The 20,157-nt window shown below is 45.2% G+C and overlaps 1 protein-coding gene across 2 annotated transcripts in view; it reads right to left on the bottom strand.

The window, feature by feature from the left end:
• ITGA9 (integrin subunit alpha 9) overlaps positions 1 to 20,157 on the bottom strand; it is a 286,264-nt gene that overhangs the window by 95,146 nt on the left and 170,961 nt on the right. For both annotated transcript variants that reach the window (XM_016123918.2, XM_036219043.1), the window contains one exon: positions 6,537 to 6,687. In XM_016123918.2, the coding sequence (XP_015979404.2) occupies positions 6,537 to 6,687 (151 nt within the window). The remainder of the gene's footprint in view (positions 1 to 6,536; positions 6,688 to 20,157) is intronic.

Below are 20,157 nucleotides of genomic sequence, written 5' to 3'. Positions count from 1 at the left end.
CTGCTCTCTGCGGACGAGGCTGGAGTCCTCCCTTCTTCCGGTCTCCGCGGCTTCCCCATGCCCCACGCCTGGCCCCTTCTGCCATTTATAACACCTGCCCGGCCCCACCCCTGTACACTGTGAGGTGTGTCCCACTAGTGCTCACCTTAGAAGCTTGGTGTAGTTTATTGGGCTACCTTACAACTTCTAGAAGCCTAGAGAGTGAGCTGCTTAGGTTGGAGTCCTGGGAAATGCACATCCCTGGAAGGCTCAACCATTGACTCTTTGGGGGGCTATAAATTTCCCAGCTCCCTCGCCCCTGAGGTTTGTATTTCCCTCTGTTTCCCAGATTTGCCCCTCGAGATTAAGCCCCATCGCCTACTGCGTAGTGGTTTAACAGCACCCCTCTTCGGCACCCCTCAGCACCCACCTGCCTATATCGCCTCTCCACCTCCCTGCCAGCGTTTTCTTCACCTCCCAAATAAACTAATTGTCCTCAGTTCTTTGCTTCGAGGTCAGCACCTGGGAGACCCAGACCAAGATAACACACACACCGCAGAGAAGAGACTGGGTCAGGGAGTCCCTTCTCCCCCAGCACAGCAGTGTCTGCAGCTCCACGACGAGCTGCTGCATCCCTTTGTGCCCAGAGGTCATCCGGGCGCTCTCTCGCGCCTAGCGTGAAGCTTACGCTGTCCACATCCATCCACGTCTGTGTTCCTGTGCCTCCTAACAGCCAATATCATGGAAACGTACTCGCGAACCCATCATGCCCTCTGCTCTTCTCTCCCTTGGTCACATGAAACCTTCATGAGCGTGGGAACCCAAGCCGACAAGCGACTTCGGCACGGAGCAGCAGACACCAGCATTCCCCAGATGTTCGGAGTCCAGCCACCAATAGGAACTTTGCCGGTCCTTTGTCTCTCTCCTTCTTGGTGGGTCCCTCTTGCTCCTCCTCCTCGGCTCTCCTCTGCCCTCACTCCTTCACCGGGAGCCCTGCTCTCTCCTTTACCACCCAAATCAATGGACCCATCCCACCCATCCACCCCAGCCCTGCGATGTTGGCACCAGCTGACACCAGCTCTTCAGAGGCCCCTCCATCTACCCTAAGCTTTTATCTAGGGATTTTGTCCAACCAAAGACCAGCAGTTACAATAACAACTTGCATCACCTTGTCACATTGGTGCTTCGAAGCAACTTTTCAACACTTCTTAGGGCAACTGGCATCTTGTGCTTTAACTGCTTGGTGACATGCCTTTCACCCACTGAGTTTGAGCTCCCTGGGAGTGGGGACCTAATCTTACCTATCTCAGTGTCTCCTAAGAGCTGGTACTGGTCCTGGCCCTTGGTAGGTTCTTCATAACTGCTGTTCGAACAAACCCATTCCTGTTCCATGGAAGCGAGAAGAGCCAAAGCCATCTGTGCCAAGTCACACCGCCGCAAGAAATGAGAGCTAGACTTTTCATGTCGACTCCAGGGCCACGTGCCCATACCACTTCAGGACCACTGCCCACATTAATCTTGTGGGGTATGTTCTGGGGGTGTCACTCACAGAGAGCCCACCGTGAACATGACCTTGAAGCCGTGTGACGCAGTGGTGCTCCAAACTGTGTTTTCTTTATTCTTCCTGTTCTTCCTTTTAACTGTATGCCCCTCCCCCCGCCCCTAAGAGGTCCCTTTCACTGATCCACAGAAGACCACTACATGACCATTATGTGCTATGCTCCAGGCAGACAGCACACGCCAGCCAGTCAACCAACCAGCTGGGTAGCCACCAACAAATTAAGTCCTGTTTTATAGAGTGTTTTCAAGTTAGCTTTATACAGGCGAGAGGAAAGTCAGCAGATGGTCATCCATGTGCATGCCACACTTTTATAAGCAGCCTTCCCTTTAAGGAAAGGAATAAGCGTAGACCTATGAAAGCAGCCTTGCGTTAGGATAGAAAAATCCATCTCAGGGGACATTTGTCTTGGTCAGCCTCAGAAACGAGTATGTCGCTAATTGTGTGATGACAGAGAAGACTGGAGCCCTGGGAAGCCTGGGGCCTGAGTTTCTTTGTGACTCTGGACAAGAGGGACAGCCATCCGCCATCCACACGCATCACCTGTGCAGCTGGGTAAGGCACCTGCCTCGGTCACACCAGGGCTGAGATACGAGGGTAGAGCAGTTCACTAAGCAAAATGGGGGTGAAGGGGTTCCAGAATAGAGGCAACTTCGATGATAAATTACGATTGGATTCATGTGTGTCTGTGGGGGATGGTGGACGACGAGGCTCGGGGAGAGGGGAGGGCGGAAGGCCCGGATTCAGAATGGCCTCTCATGAACAGCTGAGGAATCTAAACTCCATTCCGAAGAATGTGAAGCAGCAGGGGTGATAAGATTAAATTTCTTTTCAAATTTTTATGGTATAACTGACATTACAGGCTTATTTCTCATTAGCCTTTTAAATGATGTGTTTGCTGTGACAGTACTTATTTTGTTACACTTGCTTAGTATTCTAAATATCTGCAAAAATTGTTTTTGCTCATGTCTATGTTTCATTGGCTTTAACACGCTTTTTATTCAACAACTTCTGTATTCTTGAGGGCTTTATCTGTAACTACTTCTGACGAATAGTTTCATGGCGATTAAAGTTTTCATGGTTATTGCAGGAGATGCTGCTGGCGCCTTGCTCACATTCCCCAGAACCATCCAGAGGGTTGATGACCAGAAGCCTGTCCCCTGCCAGGCCAAAGGCTTCCTGCATCTCTCTGCCTGAGTTGTTCCCTCACCCTGGGAAGTATGGCCCATCGCCCGAGAAAGCTGGAACTGCCAGAGAGCTAAGGTCCTTGGAGTGATCTCTGTGGATGAGCGCCAGGACTTGGTGGATAAATCCTCCGGCAGCTTCCTCACCCCTCAGGGGAATGACTCTGAGATGAGTTCCACAGGGTCTGCCTGAAGACCTGCCGTGGAACAAAGCCCTATTCTCCACAGCGACCGCCTGCTCATCCGTGCATAGTTCCCTATCCTACATCCCTTCTCTGTCCAAACTCGCCACTTCCACACATTGCCTCCTGACATCACTCCCTAAGTAAACTACCTGCACCTACATCATTGTGTCAGGGTCTGCTTTTTGGGGGAATCCAAACTAGGAGAGTTAACGGACTCAAAAGGTTCTCATATACATGAAGACATCTTTATTTTGCCTTCACCATGGAGGGTGAGTTGGCTGGGTATAGAATCCTTAATTCATAATGGAACATAGTTTAATTTTTTGATATTAATGTTACAGAAAATAAGTCTGCAGAAAACCAATTTCTTTGTTTTCTATTAGGCATTAGGAGTACCATTTCCATATCCTTAAAATTAAACGTTTCATGAAGCTATGTGTAGACATTAAACTGTTCTCGATATTTCTGCCTGGTATTGATTTGCGCGCCTATGCGAGAAAATGGAGATCATTCTTTGCTCGGGCCTTCTCTCCCAATTATTCTGGATCCATTTCTTGTTGCTGATTCTGAAGTCGCCACCTTCCATACCTGTCGTCTTCACTGTCATCTTTCCTCATCGCTATGAATTCTTAGAAATTTTTCTCTGAGTCCTTAGAATTTCTCGTAAACAGGCCCCGCACAACAATGAATCAACTGTCCGTACTGCCCGTTCTGCTTTCCCGACTGCAACACACGTTTTAATTCTGCCATCGCTTTCTTGGTTTCTTTACAATATTTCCTTATCCCATCCACGACGTTTATTTTGCTTCCCTCCCAGCCCGCGCCATTTTCACCCCAGCCTATTGTTCTACTATCTGATCTTTCGTTGTGCTCATTTTTCCTTGACTTTCATCAAAGACACAAATGGATGCTCCGTAAAATTCACTTTTTCCTATTAACAATCTTTTTAATAGGTGTGCTTTCCCTCTGTATCTTGAGTTTTACGCTCCTTAGTTCATGTGTTAGAGTCTTTTTGTAGGGCCCGTCTGCACAGGGCGGGTAGGCTTTCTTGGTTTCCCCTTCGGTACACACCTGGTGCTGTCAGAATCTTGCTCTGGACTGAGTGATGCCATTTACATCCCCAGTTGCAGGTGCAGAGGGGAGGTTGTGTTCCTTTACCTTTTCCTGCCACACTGAAGGTCACTGTGCCGATCTGCTTTTCCGGTTTGTCCCACCTCCACATCAACTATGTGATGTCTCCGTGCCCGGCTGCCTTTCTCACACTGATGCTCACCACATTGTGAAGAGCCCCTGATACCTAGTAAACTTTCTACCAGAGTGTAACCTAGGATTCTCTATGCTAAAGATTTTAAAGATTATTGAAATTCAATGTCCAAGAGATAAAAATGATATGTTCTTATTTTCCCCATGATTAGCCACAACGGCTAATGACCTACCTGTGTCGTACAGGTGCACTGTCCTTGACTGACTAGAGCCCCCTCATCTAGATGCCCGGGAGGCTACTCACCATCCCCTGCTCTCACACACACATAGTGGTCAGGATGATAGAGGAGTGGCAGTGATGTTTGCCATCGCTTCAAAAGGGGACGATTCTGCTGAGTGATTTGTGCTCTGGGCACCCCTCCACCTCTTTCCACCCTACAAATCAGACCAAGGCTAGCTTTTATGGCAGCACCCCCTTACTCAGCCCTTTCTCTACCCCATCCTGCTTCCCTCACTTCTTCTGGAGCATTCCTCCAATAAAGCAGACGCCTCGGATCACATGCAGGAAGTAAGGGATGGGAAAATGTATGCAAAGTCCCTGGTGTATAGCAAGTGGTCTATAAATGTTACTTTTCATCCCCCAAATAGTTATAAGACTACGGATATAATCATTTGCTCATACCGATACCTGTAAAAGGCATCCAGCACCATATCATTTAAAAGAGAACAAAACTGGAAATAGTTAAGTATGTAATAATAGGAATTCATAGGTAATCCATAGTATATCCTATGAGAGAATATGATGTAGTCTCCAAGCTAAAAAGAAAAACATGGCGAAGGGAAGTAAAGGTATAGGAAGCTATTTAATTTATGAAATAATGCTACCACGTCCTATATACTGAGAGTGGGACCAGCTCTGAATGTTCTAGCAAACAGAAAGAACAAAGCCTAGTCACAAGGATGGCTAGGTCCACAGGTAAAAATAAAAAAAGCCAAAGTGTTCAGAAAAAGCACGGCTATTCCTCATTTTGAGACCAGAGAGAAATTTCTCCAATGGGTCCTAAGGGAGAGCAATCTGTGCAATGTAATGACCTGATCACAACCACATCCTTTCAGTTACCATAGAGACGAATTTCACAGGTCTGGTCCCTGAGTAAATTCTTCTCCCATCCTCCAGGAAGATGGCATCATAGCGCAGGAAATTCCGTAAAAGAGATTCTGTGCATAGCCAGAGATACTGGCTATGGTATCTCTGCAGATACCTTTTTCTCTCTTGACAGGGCTTAAACCAGGAACAAGTTTTAGCAGGTAAGAGGTGGAAGGCAAGCGCGCCCTTCTCGCCTCCTTCTTGATTACTTTTGGGGCCTCCCCCAACCCTGAAGCGCCTAAAAACTATTAAGCAGCAGAGAGCTTCTGATGACCTCTTAAAAGTTCTTAGAACACTGCCATTCTAGATAGTTCTACATGCATCAGCTTCCCCCTAAGCTGGGTAAGGTTGGCACAATCCTGCCAAACCTATTGAGTCTGGCAGGATATGGGCCTGAATAGAAATAAGGCTGCCCACTGGTTCAAAAGTACGACCAGTGGACAAGAAAACAGTTTTCCTCAGAAAGTAATTTTGGTTCCATTTTAACCATTCAGACATCAAGGCACTGGAGTTCAAGGCTGTACACACTGTAAAAAGCTGCAAAAATCCCCATCAGAACAGCTGTCAACGGTTAGAGCAGCCATGGGGTAGAGTGAGGTCTGTTTAGATCGCTCGTTCTTCCTGCTGTCTGCTGAGGAAGCCTCCTCTTTCTTCCCAAGGTGGTTGGTTCACTGAGGTGGATTATCCTGAGTCACGCTACTTAAACGTCAATTCATTCAAGTAAATTGATTCACTCTAAAAAATCCACTCAATTCATGGAAATAATTTAATTTCCTCAATTCATTCAAGTATGTCAGGGATAAATAAATACGCCAAAGCACAGGCTGACGTACACGACCCTCTAATAGAAAACATTGAGTGCATCACTGGTGATAACGACTGTAATAAACAGCAATCTGTCCTCATCTCTTATCTTGTTTTTCACAACTACTGACCTAAACCTGGAACTCTCCGGAACACGTGTGTGCTGGAGACAGTGATTATATTATCTCAGAGAAGGGGCCCTAAACTGTAGGGAGAGGGTTTCACAAAAGAGAAAGGATGGGAGACAATGTAAGATACCGGTGCTACTCTGATGCTCTGTAGGTATTTACGGTTTCTTCTTTGGCTGTACCGACAGACTTTCTAAGTCCAGGAGGAAAAAAAATTCGAAGAGTTCCAAATGATGCTCCACATAACAAAACAGTCTTTGCAGAATCACTGCGTATTCCAAGCTAGGATGCAAGTCAGCAAATGCACTAGATGGAACAAAGGCTCCCTTTTGGGGGTACCCTTCTTACCTTCTGCCACATGTTGATAAAGAAGAGCTCTCGGGAAACGTTGAAGGACACGTTGGCATCATAGGCATCGTCCCCGAGGTTGGAGATGGAGATGTTCAGGGAGATATTCTTCACAGCCCCCAAAGCAAGATATGGGGTTTTCTCATCAATGCTGCAATGTGAAATAAACAGCAATTAATGCCCTGCAGCTTTCAGCTTTCACTAATATAACATGAGCCATCATGAGATAGCTGAGGGTAGGGGGCAGAAGCTCCACCAGGATCAGAACGGCAAGTTCCAAGAAGCCCATGAACCAGCCATATGTCCTTGAGCAATCAGCTCCCATAAGCCTCAGTTTCTTCATCTAAGCACAGGAGGATTCCTTAGGCTGTTCTGTGGCTCACATGAAATTCTGTACATCAAACTTAGAAAATTATGACATTTAATAAGCTAGACACAGAATCTCGTGAGACATTAATTCATTCAATTATTTTTGAGCACCTCCTACCTGCCCATTGCTACTGCTCTATGTGCTAGAGCAGATAACAAAGTAGAATCCTGTCTTCTCAGAGTCCTAGCTTCAAGGAGACAGAAATCACAGACACAAAGAAGTAAACACACAGGTCAGACTGTGACAAGAACTATGGAGATAACATGCCAAGGGTATGAAGGATAGAGAGAGCCAGATCTGGAGGGAGAGTAGGTTGCAATTTTAAGTAGGGTGGTCAGGGAAGCCTCAATGATGAGGTGACCTCTTGGCAGAAACTTGAAAGAAGAAAGGGAATGAGATAAAAAGATATCCGGGAACGAGCAAAGCAAAAGCCACGCCTGGCGTGTTCAAGGACTGGCAAGGCAGCCAGTGTGGCTGAGAGGAGTGAGCGGGAAGGAGAGTGGGAGGAAACGGGCTCAGGGCGGTGACGGCGGTGGGAGCAAGCAGATCGCGTAGTGCTTTGCTGGGCCGTCTGAAGGACCGTGGCTCAACTGTGAGAAGGAGCCCCTGCCGGGCTCTGAGGGGAGGAGTTGTGTGACCTGACTTCTGTATTTAAAGGCTCACACTGGCTATGATGTGAATGGTCCGTGGACTGTGTGGTCAGCGGGGAAGCTCTCGCAATAATCCAGGTTTGACAGGATCGCCCACCAGTCCATAGCAGAACTTGTGGAGGTGAGAAGTAGTCATACTCTGGATAGGTTTCAAAGGTTATGCCAATTGATTTTTGCCCGTGGATGGGATGAGGGGTATTAGGGAAAGAGAGGGGTCAAGGATCGCTCCAGGGATTTTCGATTCAATAACTGGAAGGGAAAGACTGTGGGGATAGAAAGTTTAGCAGAGAAAACTTAAATACCTATTGGATTTTTAAGAAAAGGTGTTGAGACAGTTGGCTGCAGTCTGGAGTCGAAGGAGGGGTCTGGGCTGGAAATATACGTTTGGGATGGACTAGACATGATCGCTAGGGAATGTGTGTAGGTAGAGCAGAGGACGGACACTCAGAAGTTGAAGCTGAGGAGGGGCCAGCAACGGAGACCGAGAGAACAGAGTGACGAGGGAGAAGGGAGGGAAAACCGAGAGAGAGGGGATCCGAGTGGCCACAGAAGACGTGTCTCAAGGAAGGAGCCATCGGTTTGGTCAAATGTGCAAGACAGTTAAAAATGACCTGAAGAATTAGAACTGGCCATTGAAATTAGCCATCTGAAGGTCATTAGTGATCTTGATAAGAATTGCTTAAGTGGAGTGATAGGGATGAAAACTTAATTGGGATAGGTTTAAAACTGTAGGGGGAGAGGAAATAGAGAGGACAGTAAACTATTTAGAGTTGCTTTTCTGTAAAGGGGAAGAAAGAAACAGGGTAGCTGCTCGGGGAAGGGGGCTCAAGGGATTTTTTTTTCCTAAGCTGGAAATTATCATAGCATATTTGCATAATAATGAGAAAGATCTATTAGAAAGAGAATAATTTATAATGACATGATGGGACAACTGCCGGATGGCCTGGTGAACAGGTGAGGGGCTGGCCTCAGCTGGCATGAGGTGAGAAGGCGGAGCATGTGTCACAGGTGCGTTAGTACACGGGTGTCAGAAATGAGCAGACGCCCCTTGGGGTTGCGTCCAGTCTTCGGTGAAACAGAGCTGGGTAACGACTGGAAAGGGAGGGGAGGAGGTAATGGTTTTTGTTTGTTTGTTAATTTATTTATTTAAATTAGTTTCGAGTATACAGTACCTTGGTCAGACATCTATACAGTTCATAAAACGATCTCCCCAGTTGCTCCCTCCCTCCCCTAGCTCTCCACCTAGCCATCGCATTAATGCTAACTGCATTCAGAGATCATGTTTGAGGGGTGAGGAAAAGGAGAGAAACAGCGGCCTAGGAGGGTAGGTGAGTCAATGAGCCATCGATGGGAAGATACTGGGGATGAGGATGACAATGACAATGATGATGATGCACATGAGATTGATGATTATTACGTGATCTGAGCTTTGGACACTGTACATTCACACTGGTGGCCAATCTCTGGCCAATCAGTTAACAGATGATGTATTAAGTGTATGAGGATTTGTGTAATGGACAGTTAATATTTTTGGCCACTCAGCGTCCTGATACTTTCCTGTTTGGGGGTAATCTCAAGATAAGTGAAAGGGGCACATCGAAGAAAGGGGGCAGGGCCTCCCCTTCCCCTCTCTTGGTTGCTGAAGTGTGGTCATCTAAGCGCAGTCATGTGATTTAAGGGTGGTCACAAACCTCAGTGTGGTGAGCAGATGCGCCTAACTGGGGCCATGAACTCAGAGGGTTGCATAAAGACAGCAGGGTCCCCTGAGACCATCAGAGGTGGCTACAGAGGATGGAGATACCCAGAGGTGGCACCCCGAGCTAAGCCTTGCCTTCCCTTGTGTCCTGTGATGATGATTCTCCAGCCTTCCTGCCAATGCTCTGAACAGGCCCATATCCTTGCAACACATTCCTTTTCTGCTTAAATTAACCAGCATGTACTCGTTGTTGTTTGTAACCACTGGTATAGCTAACAGAGCATGCAAGGGAAGGGAATGATCCAAAATTTCAGTGGGCTATCATACTTTGAAGTACAGGTTTCGGGGGGAGGGATCGCTACCCATCCAAGAAGAGAGGACCTCACTTTGCTACATGCCTGGCGCATCAACAAGAATAACATGTGCGAAGAGAGATCCGATGGTCTTGTTTTTGGAAGCAAGAGCTCCAAGGATCCAAACAAGATGTGAAAAATTAACTTAGAGAAAAGTTTCAAATTCTTGAATGGCCTCCAATAACTCACTACCCTGACCTCGAGCTATTGTGGCAATTATTTATTATTGTTGGCCATTTTAATTTTAAACAATTGATGGGTTATTTCTGTCCTCCTGTTTGCTTTTGTAAGATTAAAGGAGTAATCCTCAGACCTTGAAGGAGTTATGAGAGAGCAAGCGAGCTAACCTCGCTTTATCTCAAGCCCTCACAAGGAGTCCTGTCGCCTCAGAGCCTATCCCTACTTTCTAAACGGAGTAGTGAGCAAGCTGAAAGACAATACAGAAAAGCACAGAATCGTGGGGTACAGGGCTGCCTCCTCATTCCAGTTTTGTTTTTCGTGATCGGCTTCTTTTTCTTGTGCGTAAATGGCAAGGGATCAAGCCAGGGGTGTCTAACCTTCTGCCAGCCCCCTAAGCTTAGGCCTTTGTCACTTAATCATGAAGCGAGGTTGTTCCTAGGGTTTCAAAGTCAAGTGATTAAAAAATGGCTCCGTGATTGAGGGAAGTCAGGCACCTTCCAGAGCAAGCCGTGAACTCAAATATTTTAAAACAAGAGGACTCAAAGCTGTTTTCATTCCTTCTTTACAGCTAAAAACCCATTTATAAAATAGAACCTCTCTGCTTTCAAAGCTATTCTTAGAAATGAAACGTAATGTCATTTGCCTGGTGCTGGGTACTTTCAAGTATGTTGTTGTCTTTCCGAAACCTTACGACACCATGAAAGGTTCATGATGTTCGTTCCATTTTTAGAGATGATGAAATCGGGATGCAGAGAGATAAGGTGGCCGGCCACGGAGCTGTACTGGGCTGAGAACGCGGTGCCTCCTAGACTGTCGACGGCCACCCCTCGCCACTGCAGCCCGCATTCCCCTCGCCCCTCACACTCTAGGAGGTCCTTTCTGACTCCATCTTGGGTGAAATAAATCTCCCCTTTATGAGCTCCCCCTGCCCCATGTGCTCCACCAAGGCTGTGATGACACATTTACTTGTGCAGCTAGCTATTTGCTTAAGGACTATCTTTCCCCTATTAAGATCTAAGCACCATGGGGCAAGGACCACTGTCTGGTTTTGCTCGTCACCGAACTGCGAGTGACAGAGTTGTGCCTGGCACAAAGTAGGTGTTCAACAAACCCGTGTGGAATGAACGAACGTGCACAACGCCTCCACAGCGGATCATCAGCTCAACCTTTGCATTTTATGGATGAAGACGCTGAAGCCTCCCCCAGAGGGGAACTCAGTTTGATTGAGGTCACCCAGCTATTTAGGGGCTGAGCTGGAGCTAGTGCCAGACTTCCTTTGGCATAAAGGACGTTGGAGCTACAGCTCTTACATAAACTCCATCTCGGTCGGGAAGGGCTTTGGCAAGAAACATCTTTTCATGACATCTGGAAAGAACAGGACCCCACGCGGGCCAACCTCTCCGACAGGACTGTGGAAAGAGTAAATGACCGGGCACAGGGCTTTTGTGCCTGACATTCCATGGGTATTTACTTATTTAATAAAGAACAATCTTTCTAATTTTCAAGACATTTTATTCCCTGAAAAAGTTTTTCATTAATTCTAATTTGCTTGTGCGGTCTTCTAAGTGGGTCATTTTACTTTGTACACTGAGCACTCTGATGTACTTTTTTTTATGAAAAACCTTATTAACAGTTAACATAAGAAACAAACTGTACGGTTTCTATAAAGCTTATCTTCCTGCATACCTATAGCCTGCTGGAAATATACTGCTCATATGTTATCCAAAAGAACAACTGTAACTGTCCTGATATATCTTACAGCAGCTGTTTTTGAATATGTTGGGTTTATATCGAAGAGTAGCACCGATTCATTCAGTGCTTCAAATGTCAGCTGTTACTGCCACCATCCTGGAGGCTGTGTGGTGCCTGAGGAGTGGCGTGGAAACTGTTCTCTGACCTCACTCATCCCCCTGCATTGAGAGTGCACAGACCCTTTGAAGAGCCTCACAAGGGAAATGCAGTATATTCCCATGTCAATCATATGCTGAACCATTAAATCATATGCTGAACCATTATTAAGTAAATTCTTTCCCTTCTACCATCATGGAAACAAACATTTTTTGTGAAGATGCTAAGAGAAGAAATTAAAGTAGCTTAATGGTGTTTCATAACTAGTTTCCTATGGAATCATTTTGGGTCTTCCTTTAAGTCTTAAATATGTAAACTGTGACTTTATTTAAATAATTTGTGATTATACTCTACCTTCCATGAAATATAATACTTGTATTTTCTTTTGCTGCTAGCTTAAATTTAGCCTGAGCAAAAGATACAAATATAGGAGTTAATCAAATGCATTCTAGTCAACTGTATTTGAGTTTTAAAAACTTCTTGTTATGTCGTTATTATTATTATTATTATATTTGCCAACCACGATTATATTGAATAATGATGACAATTAGGAGAATAATACTGGGCAGCCGAATCCATCTATTTTTCCTTCCTGCCTTCCTCCTTCCATCCTCCTTTCCATTCTCCTCCCTCCCTCTCTCTCTCTCTCCCTTCTTCTTTTTAGTCATTTATCTATCCATTCATTACTTTAAAAAACTTAACTTAGGCACCAGAGATACAAGTCCTAGATCTTAAGGAGTTCACAGTCTAGTGGAGGAGACATATATGTAAGATGTGATGTCAATGTGTGCTGAATGCTGACCCAGGGGATGAGAAAGCATCCTTAAGCATCTTTATGCTATGAGAGTACAAAGAAGGGATTCTGCAGGGGCAGTGGAGTGGGCGGGGTGGGGGCGGCGGGGAGAAATGTAACAGAAAGTGTTAGGCAAGGTATTACTAAGGAGGTAAACCAGAAGTCCTACAATTAATGGGATGATAGTCTCATCAACAAAAATGTTACTAAGAGTGATTGCACGTGAACACACGTGTGCATGCACACACACAGGGAATTCCTACTTTTTCCATTCATGAAAATTAAATTAAAAAGGATGTTATGAAGCAGATCAGTCTCCAACAGGAAAATGAGAAAATTGGGCGAAGGCGGGAGGGCGGGGGGCGGCATTCTTGAGTAAGGATTTAGCTCGACCAATCACAGACATTCTCAACACTGTGTCATAAAAGCATTGACATAAATTGTAGCCACCATAATTTAAAATCATAAACAATGCTTCCTAGTCTTAAAAATGGGAAGACATCATAAAATCAGAAATGAAATTTGATAGCTGGATGGGGACCCATTAGTCATCATTTTGCAGATAAAGGCCAAAGAGTTAACCACTTTCCCGTGGCTGCTCACCAGGCGGCCCTCCTCATTCCTGGTCCAGTGTCCCTCCCTCAGTTCCCATCGCTCCTAAAGTACAGCAGAACACAACGGAACAGCATAAAATTCACACAAAACCTATTTGGCTATAATAAGAGAAATGAAATTATGTTTGCCTCCGTAGCATTTAGAATATTTAGAATATTGGAAGGTGTCATCTCTTTACAAAAGCTATCCAAAGTGCTTATTTTTCCTCTAGACAATTGTCCTTGAAATTGGCACAGGCACCTCAGGATGGTTCCAGATGCCTTTAGCATCATCGCTGGGTAACTTCCTTCTTGGTGCTTTGTTGACAAGTAACAAACTATTAGTGCTTCAATTTACAAATATGAAAAAAACCCCATAAAACCACAGTTACTCATCTGACATCTTCCCATGAGGGATATGAACAGAAAGTACCAAATAAACTGATTATGATGTGAAGTAAATACAGCCCGAAGCTGAGACGGCCATGCCGAAGGAACAGGTAGAGAACAAGGTGCAAGAGGAATTCAGGAGGAAGAAATCACTGGAGACTGAAGTTACCCTAAGAAGTTCCCAGAGAGATAGGAATCGAGCCAAGTCTTCAAGAATGGGGCATATACGGGTGGACAAAGAAATGGGAAGTACATTCCAGGTAGAGGGAAAAAAAATAAACAACAGATAAAGGGATGGAGGTGACTCAGAAATAATAACAACGTGGAAAGGACCAGGAAAAGGACATCTTTAGCAGTAAGATGAGTGCGAGGCAAGTAGAATAGGCAGGATGCATTCAGATCCCCGATGAACCTTCGGTGTCAGAATCGAGTTGATCCTCTCGGCCTTGTTAAGTGAACACTTAACCATGTTATCTTGAGTGACCATTGCCGGTGTGTTGCAACTACTTTGTTAATAAATAATAAGGCAGCAAAGTGAAGGTATTACAAAATGTAGTAGGCTACAGGGGGTTGTCCCCTTGTCCCCTAGGGTCTTATCACTGTAGCCTGCAAAGGCTACGGTTCCGTCTGCCAGCATCCCCATCTTTTGCTGGAAGGCTTTTTTTTCTGCAAGCCAAAGAATTAAGCCCCTGACAGCCAGTAGCAGCCCTCGACGAATGATGGATGGGAACTGGTGTATCATAACGCTGGCTTCTATGCCTACTGGGTCAGACATCTCTGAAGCGTGTCTTCTAGTTCTAGGCCTGTGCTGTTCACTGTGGTAACCACGAGTCGCGTGTGGCTTTTGAGTACCTGAGATGTGACAGGTTTGCATTAAGTGTAAAATGCAAATCAGATTTCTAAGATGTAGCGCAATAAAATAAAGGATGTTAAAAAAATATCAATCATTGTTTTAATATTAAGTACATGTTTAAATGATATTTTGCTATATTAAATAAAATTTTTACCAGTTTCACTTTAATTTTTCAACGTGACTACCAGAAAACTTTCTTTTCTCTCTCTTTTTTTTTTTTCCAGAAAATTTTAAATTGCATATGTGGCTTGCACTATATTTCTACTGGTCAGGACTGTTTTAGATTCTCAGTAAATTCTATGTATTTTACTTTTAACAATATAATATGGTTGATTTGTGATTACTATTCAATGGTATGTATTTGCTCATGTTACTTGCAAAGTAGAGGTCTAGGGAAAATAAATTTGGGTAAAAATAAAATTAAGTATTAAAAAATAAAATTGAATATTTAGCTCTTAAAACTCTCTTGCTTGCAAAATGCTGTAATGAATATTGTGAAATGTCAAAAAATGAAAAAGCATGCCACGTACGTGCTTTCTTTCCCCCTACACCAAAACCTGATGCTCAGAGCTGTACACTGTGCAGGTGAACCTCCCTGGTTACAGGTGCTGTGGTCGGCAAGAGGAAGCAAGCCACGCAGACCTGGGCAACAAGGAGTGTCGTAGCCTGGGACTCACAGGAGCCAACTGAGGCAGGTTTGAGAGCAAAGTGTTTATTTGGGAGGTGGTCTCAGGAAACAGAGTGAGACATGGAAGGACAGGCAACTGATAAAGGACTGGACATCAAGTCAGTCACCCCTGGGGGCACCTGAAGCTTTATCTTGGTGAAGAATTCTGGGAAATTCACAGTTATCTCATCTGTGGGGTGAGGAAAGTATTTACGTGCTGATGGTCATCGGCGGAGGGCTGCTGTTGGAAAGGGAGGGCATGTATTCCCAGCACTTCTGGTCTGGTGGGCAGAATAGGCAGAGATGCAGTTACTGGAGCTGAGCATCAGCCCCCCCCCCCCAACACAAGGATAAAAGGGGTGTAGACAGCACTGATGGTGCCTGCTGCAGGGTCCTCAGGATGGGAGATGCGGCTTTATGAAAGGCGGAATGAGCCAGCCTGTCACTGGCACATCAGAACGATTAGTCTTGTTACCTCCGGATGTCTACAAGGGACCCAAGGCCCTGGAGACACCCCGCCCCACCACCCCCCTGTGATCTACATCCTGTTCACTTTCCTTCCTTAGCAACTGTCACAAAGATCCATCTCAGGTGCCACAGTCTCCATTTCCACCAATGTTCCCAGCCCACTCAGGCCTCATAGTCCTGACGAATGTTGATGAGGGGGATCAAACGCACGCCGTGCCCAGGGCTCACCGCCAGTGGCTTCATGAGACACACTGCACTGGTCGTCTACAGCTGGCAACTGCTCTTAAAGATAGGTAAGTCCAGGCTTTGAAGGTTATTAAGTATTTTGATTATTGTCCCTGCCCTAACCCAGTGCACCTTAAGGTAAGATAGACAGGAGGGTACCCTTGTTAAATTTGAGGGGCACATATTTTTGAGCTTCCCCACTGTAATCCACTTTAGCGAGAATGACTAGAGTCCAATTTGAGAAGATACAGAGAGTAGCAAATATTGTTTCTGGGCCCATCTCTGCAGGGCATGCATCTGTGACCCAGCTAACTCCCCTTGACAGAAGATTAGTGATCTAGACCAAACAATATGAAAACCCATTCTCAAAACCCCAACATTTCTATGTCTCCAAAGAATAAAGCTGCCAATATCAGCCTTTAGAAGTAGGATGTCCTCACCTAATTCTGTACGCTCTGAGCATTACGCCCCATGTTTTTAGATTCTCAGTCCCTCTCTCATCTTGCAATAAGCTGGAGAAGCTCTTCCCTTCCCCAGGACAAGTCATCTCATGTGATGGAACTCTAGACAAGGGAAACTTGAAGTACAGCGAGAGACTACCAAAGGAGTCAATTCTCAAGGAACGTTCCAGTAAAAACTCCAAAAACTCTCTTTCCTAGAGGTTATGAAAAACTGTTTTGTCTTGCCAGCTCATTTTAGTTAGTGACTGCCTATTATTTTGCCTTTCTTGGCGGTCTCACTGATCAAATTATTTAGAATCCAAATACCGATTTTCACTGCTTTAAAAAAAAAAAGAGAAATCACTACAGTTTCCTGATTTATATTTATGGAAAATACGGCAAATATTTACGGATATATTTTACTAACCAAGAATAACAAAAAGGTATCACTTTTTTTTTTTTTTTTAACAAAACAATATTTTTTTAAATGTCCTGTGGTTATCCTCCTGGCCCCACATAAACCCAGGCCTCAGGCGACCGCCTCTGGTTGACAGCTCCGCCCTGAGCCACCTGCTCTAAACTATCGGATGTTCTCCTGTGGACTTGCTCAGGACCCTCTTGTCTCACACCTTCCACCTAGCTCAGTACGCAGGGCCACATCTGAGACCGGCCTGCTTCTCAGGTATCCCCACCCTACCTCTGCCACCACCCAGCTTCTCCTCTCAATGCCCTACCTTTGGCTTCCCTGGACACATACCTCTGTCATCCAGCCGGGCTTCAGCTGGATCTCTGCCTTGTCCCAGACAGCCTGACCGTATCTATGTGGACATTTGCCTATGTTCAGATATACTTAAAAAAAAAAAAATCTAAACAGCAGCGGTCTACATTAATTAATTTATGCTTTTGTTTTAAACCCATAACTTTAAGTCGCTTAAATACTCATATTGTTTACATCCTCAAATACTACACAAACCAGTAATACTACCATTGAACTGTAAGTACGGATGGATATAGGTTTCAGCTTTTTCCAACAGTGGGTCATTGGACCATGTAGTTTGAGATGTGCTCCACATGTCGCCCTGCTTTATAAATCCCTCCTAATCATGCAAGACAGACCCCTATGGCTATTAATTCCAGACAGAGATCATGAGACACCTCTGTAAGGCACATCAATTGAAGTTTATACGGGGTCGGGGAAATGATTCTTGGAACTGAATTTCTGGTTGGAAAACCACTTCCATGGAGCCAGAAATACCTCTATCTCCTTCGTATGTACCCACCTGGCCAGTTTTACACTCCAAAGCATTTACTAAGGTGATTTGAGCCAAAATAGTGGTTTCCCTAGCAACATTCAGATCATCGATGTAAATATGTGTTACTTTAAAAAAGTAATATACTATATCCTCACTGACTTCACTAGCGTTCACTAGGCCCTAGCTCTGGCTCACTTACTAACTCGTGCAGTGATAGAATCAGTATTTGTTTCGAAGGCCATCCTCTTTGTAACGAGGCCAACAGAGAAGCCAGAGGGCCCTCCCTGCCCCTCCCCCTGCCCCATCTGTTTAACTGTGAAAAGAACTGCTGGTTCCCAGCGAACAGAGGAATTCAAATCCTCATCAGCCTTTACTTTAGGAGTAGTTTCCGGAATCACTAAATCTTAGGACATCTGGAATGAATCAGGGAGGTTCACTCACTGTAACAACTGGATTAAAGACAAAGAATACTTTGGGGGGCATTCCCAAGATCTGAGGGCTGCTCAGAGTTCTGACATCATAAGACAGGGGTGGTGTGCAGTGATGTACGACTTGACCCAGCAACGGCACGGTACCACCCTATGCGACACATAAACGGCCCATTCGCCTCAGCCACTGCACCCTCGAAATGCAAGAAGCTGATCCGCATTTCACCATCGTGGCCCTAACTTCTCCCTGCTTCTAGCTCGAGAACCAAATGGGGCACACAAACGGTCACAGACAATAAAACGGACTGAAATTACAAGTCTCCCTGGATTTGGGAGCATTTTTTTTTTTTTTCTGCGAGGTGCGTTAGCCACGGGGCAAGGGGAAGGCAGCTGTTCCGCCTGGGGCCTCTGGACCTCGGCACGTCTTGAAGGTGGAAACAAGAATACAACGCCCCACGCTGCGTTCCAACCACCACGAAGGCGCCCGTGTGTCCACAAAGCGGTTGCCACGTTCAGCGTCATGCCCGGCTTCTCTGCTTCGGGCTGGGAACCGTTTTCCTGAGCTCGTCGGAACTGTGATGGATAGTTCCCTGTGTCTTTAATACATAATAAACGAAGAACAAAGACTGAATAGTTACTTTATAATCAGCGTAGTGAAGACACTGAGAGCCACAGAGTCGGGGAGACATGACGACCACCTTATAATGAAGTCCCACCCAGTTCTGGACGTTATAATAAAAATATTTTGTCTGTTCTAGTAATCTCCAACATGTATCTTTTCCCACAGTCAGAAAACTTCTAGAACAGAGTTTTTAAACCTGTTTTTTTTGTGCCCCCAGAAACTCCTGGAAGTCTAGTGATGTGAATGGACCTGCTTCTAGCTCAAGAGCTAAATGTTTCTAAGTGCATAAAATCAAAAACATGATTATGAAGAAACCAATTACATAAAATACAATGACAATTACAGGTAAAAATGTGTGGCTTTGTCATATGTGTTCTTTTTTAGATAACATTAAATAATAAGAGTTGGTGGTGGATCTAATAACTTTGAAGTCGAGATGAATGTAAATGATATTCTGAGATCTCTGCAACGCCGTCACTTGATACGAAGATGTCAGTGATTTCTATGTGTGACAGTCACAGGTCCTGCTAACATTACTGTGCCTTGTTATCTACATTCGTGATTGAATGAAATGCTAAATTTCAGTTTGAAGTCAGTGGAGATAGACATGTGATGTTTCCCTATCTAAGTTCACAGACCCCATAAATTCTATGCCGAGATCACTAAGGGGATACAGACCCAGGTTAGGGACCTCTGTTCTGTGGGAAGCTAAGAGGGAGAGACGGATGTTATGATGGGAAGGAGAGGCCATGCAGAGTGGGGGGCCGGCGTGCTCAGCCTCTGATACTAGGAGGAAAGGTAAGAATGTCATTTCTGAAAAGTATATAGGAAGATATTTGTAACTGCTGTTGATTCCATTCACCCGAATTCCGCCATCCCAGGGCTAACAATAAGCCATCTTTGAAACTGGTGAGGCTGGGCAAGGATGTACAAAAATGGGAATCTTCTCCTCTCTGGCTCAGGAGGTTAAATTATTGGTGTACTTCCACATCAGAAAAGAAAAAGAAGAAGAAATTTAAAATTTGTCTTTCATTCTTTTCTCAATGAAATACAACTGTTGAGTGAAACGATGCCATTCATCTCTTGTTCAAGTCTCGTTACACGGAAAACACTCGCAGAAAAGAGCCCAGAGCTTCAGGTGATTGATTCCTCCTCCCGAATATCCACTATCGCGGTGTTCCCTCACCGTAGAGGACTGTGACTGCTTTCAGTTCCCCACCAGTGAGGACATTTTGCAGCGAAAGCCATCTTTCACAAGGGCGCCTCTCTCTTTTAATCTCTCGTGTTTGGATAATCCTTTTTAAATAACAAAATCCCAGGGAAGAAGCAACCAAAAGTAATCCTACCAGACACAGGTCCCTCTCACCATCTGAAGGGACCTCCCATACATCACTCCACAGGCCTGGATTTTAAAAAGCCCCAAACTCCTCCAACTACAGGCAGGCAGATAAACAGCTCACCACCAACTGTTTCTCCCCCATTAATATCTGATTAGTACAATGAATTTGAAATTCACAGTCCTAAAAAAAAAGAATGAGACTGTCTGACCAGGAGATGGAACGAGCCAACAAAATGTGAGATCTAAATTGTACAGAGTCTCGGGTGGGGTCCCCTGGAATCAGTCTCTGACAAGGATTCGGATATTTTGTCAAGGGATGCCACAGGAGCAGGGGGGAGGGGAGGAGGACAGGGCCAGAAGGAGCTGTGCAAGGCTGCGGTCTGGGGTAGTGTCAGCCTTGGCCTGATTCACACTAGGGCTCTCCGGAGCACAAATCACGGCGTGGAATTACCA

Source organism: Rousettus aegyptiacus, unplaced genomic scaffold (assembly GCF_014176215.1).
Source record: "Rousettus aegyptiacus isolate mRouAeg1 unplaced genomic scaffold, mRouAeg1.p scaffold_m13_p_4, whole genome shotgun sequence".
NCBI classification, from domain to species: Eukaryota; Metazoa; Chordata; class Mammalia; order Chiroptera; family Pteropodidae; genus Rousettus; species Rousettus aegyptiacus.
Note: the sequence above shows the minus strand (reverse complement) of the source record. Positions and strands in the feature narration are given on the sequence as shown.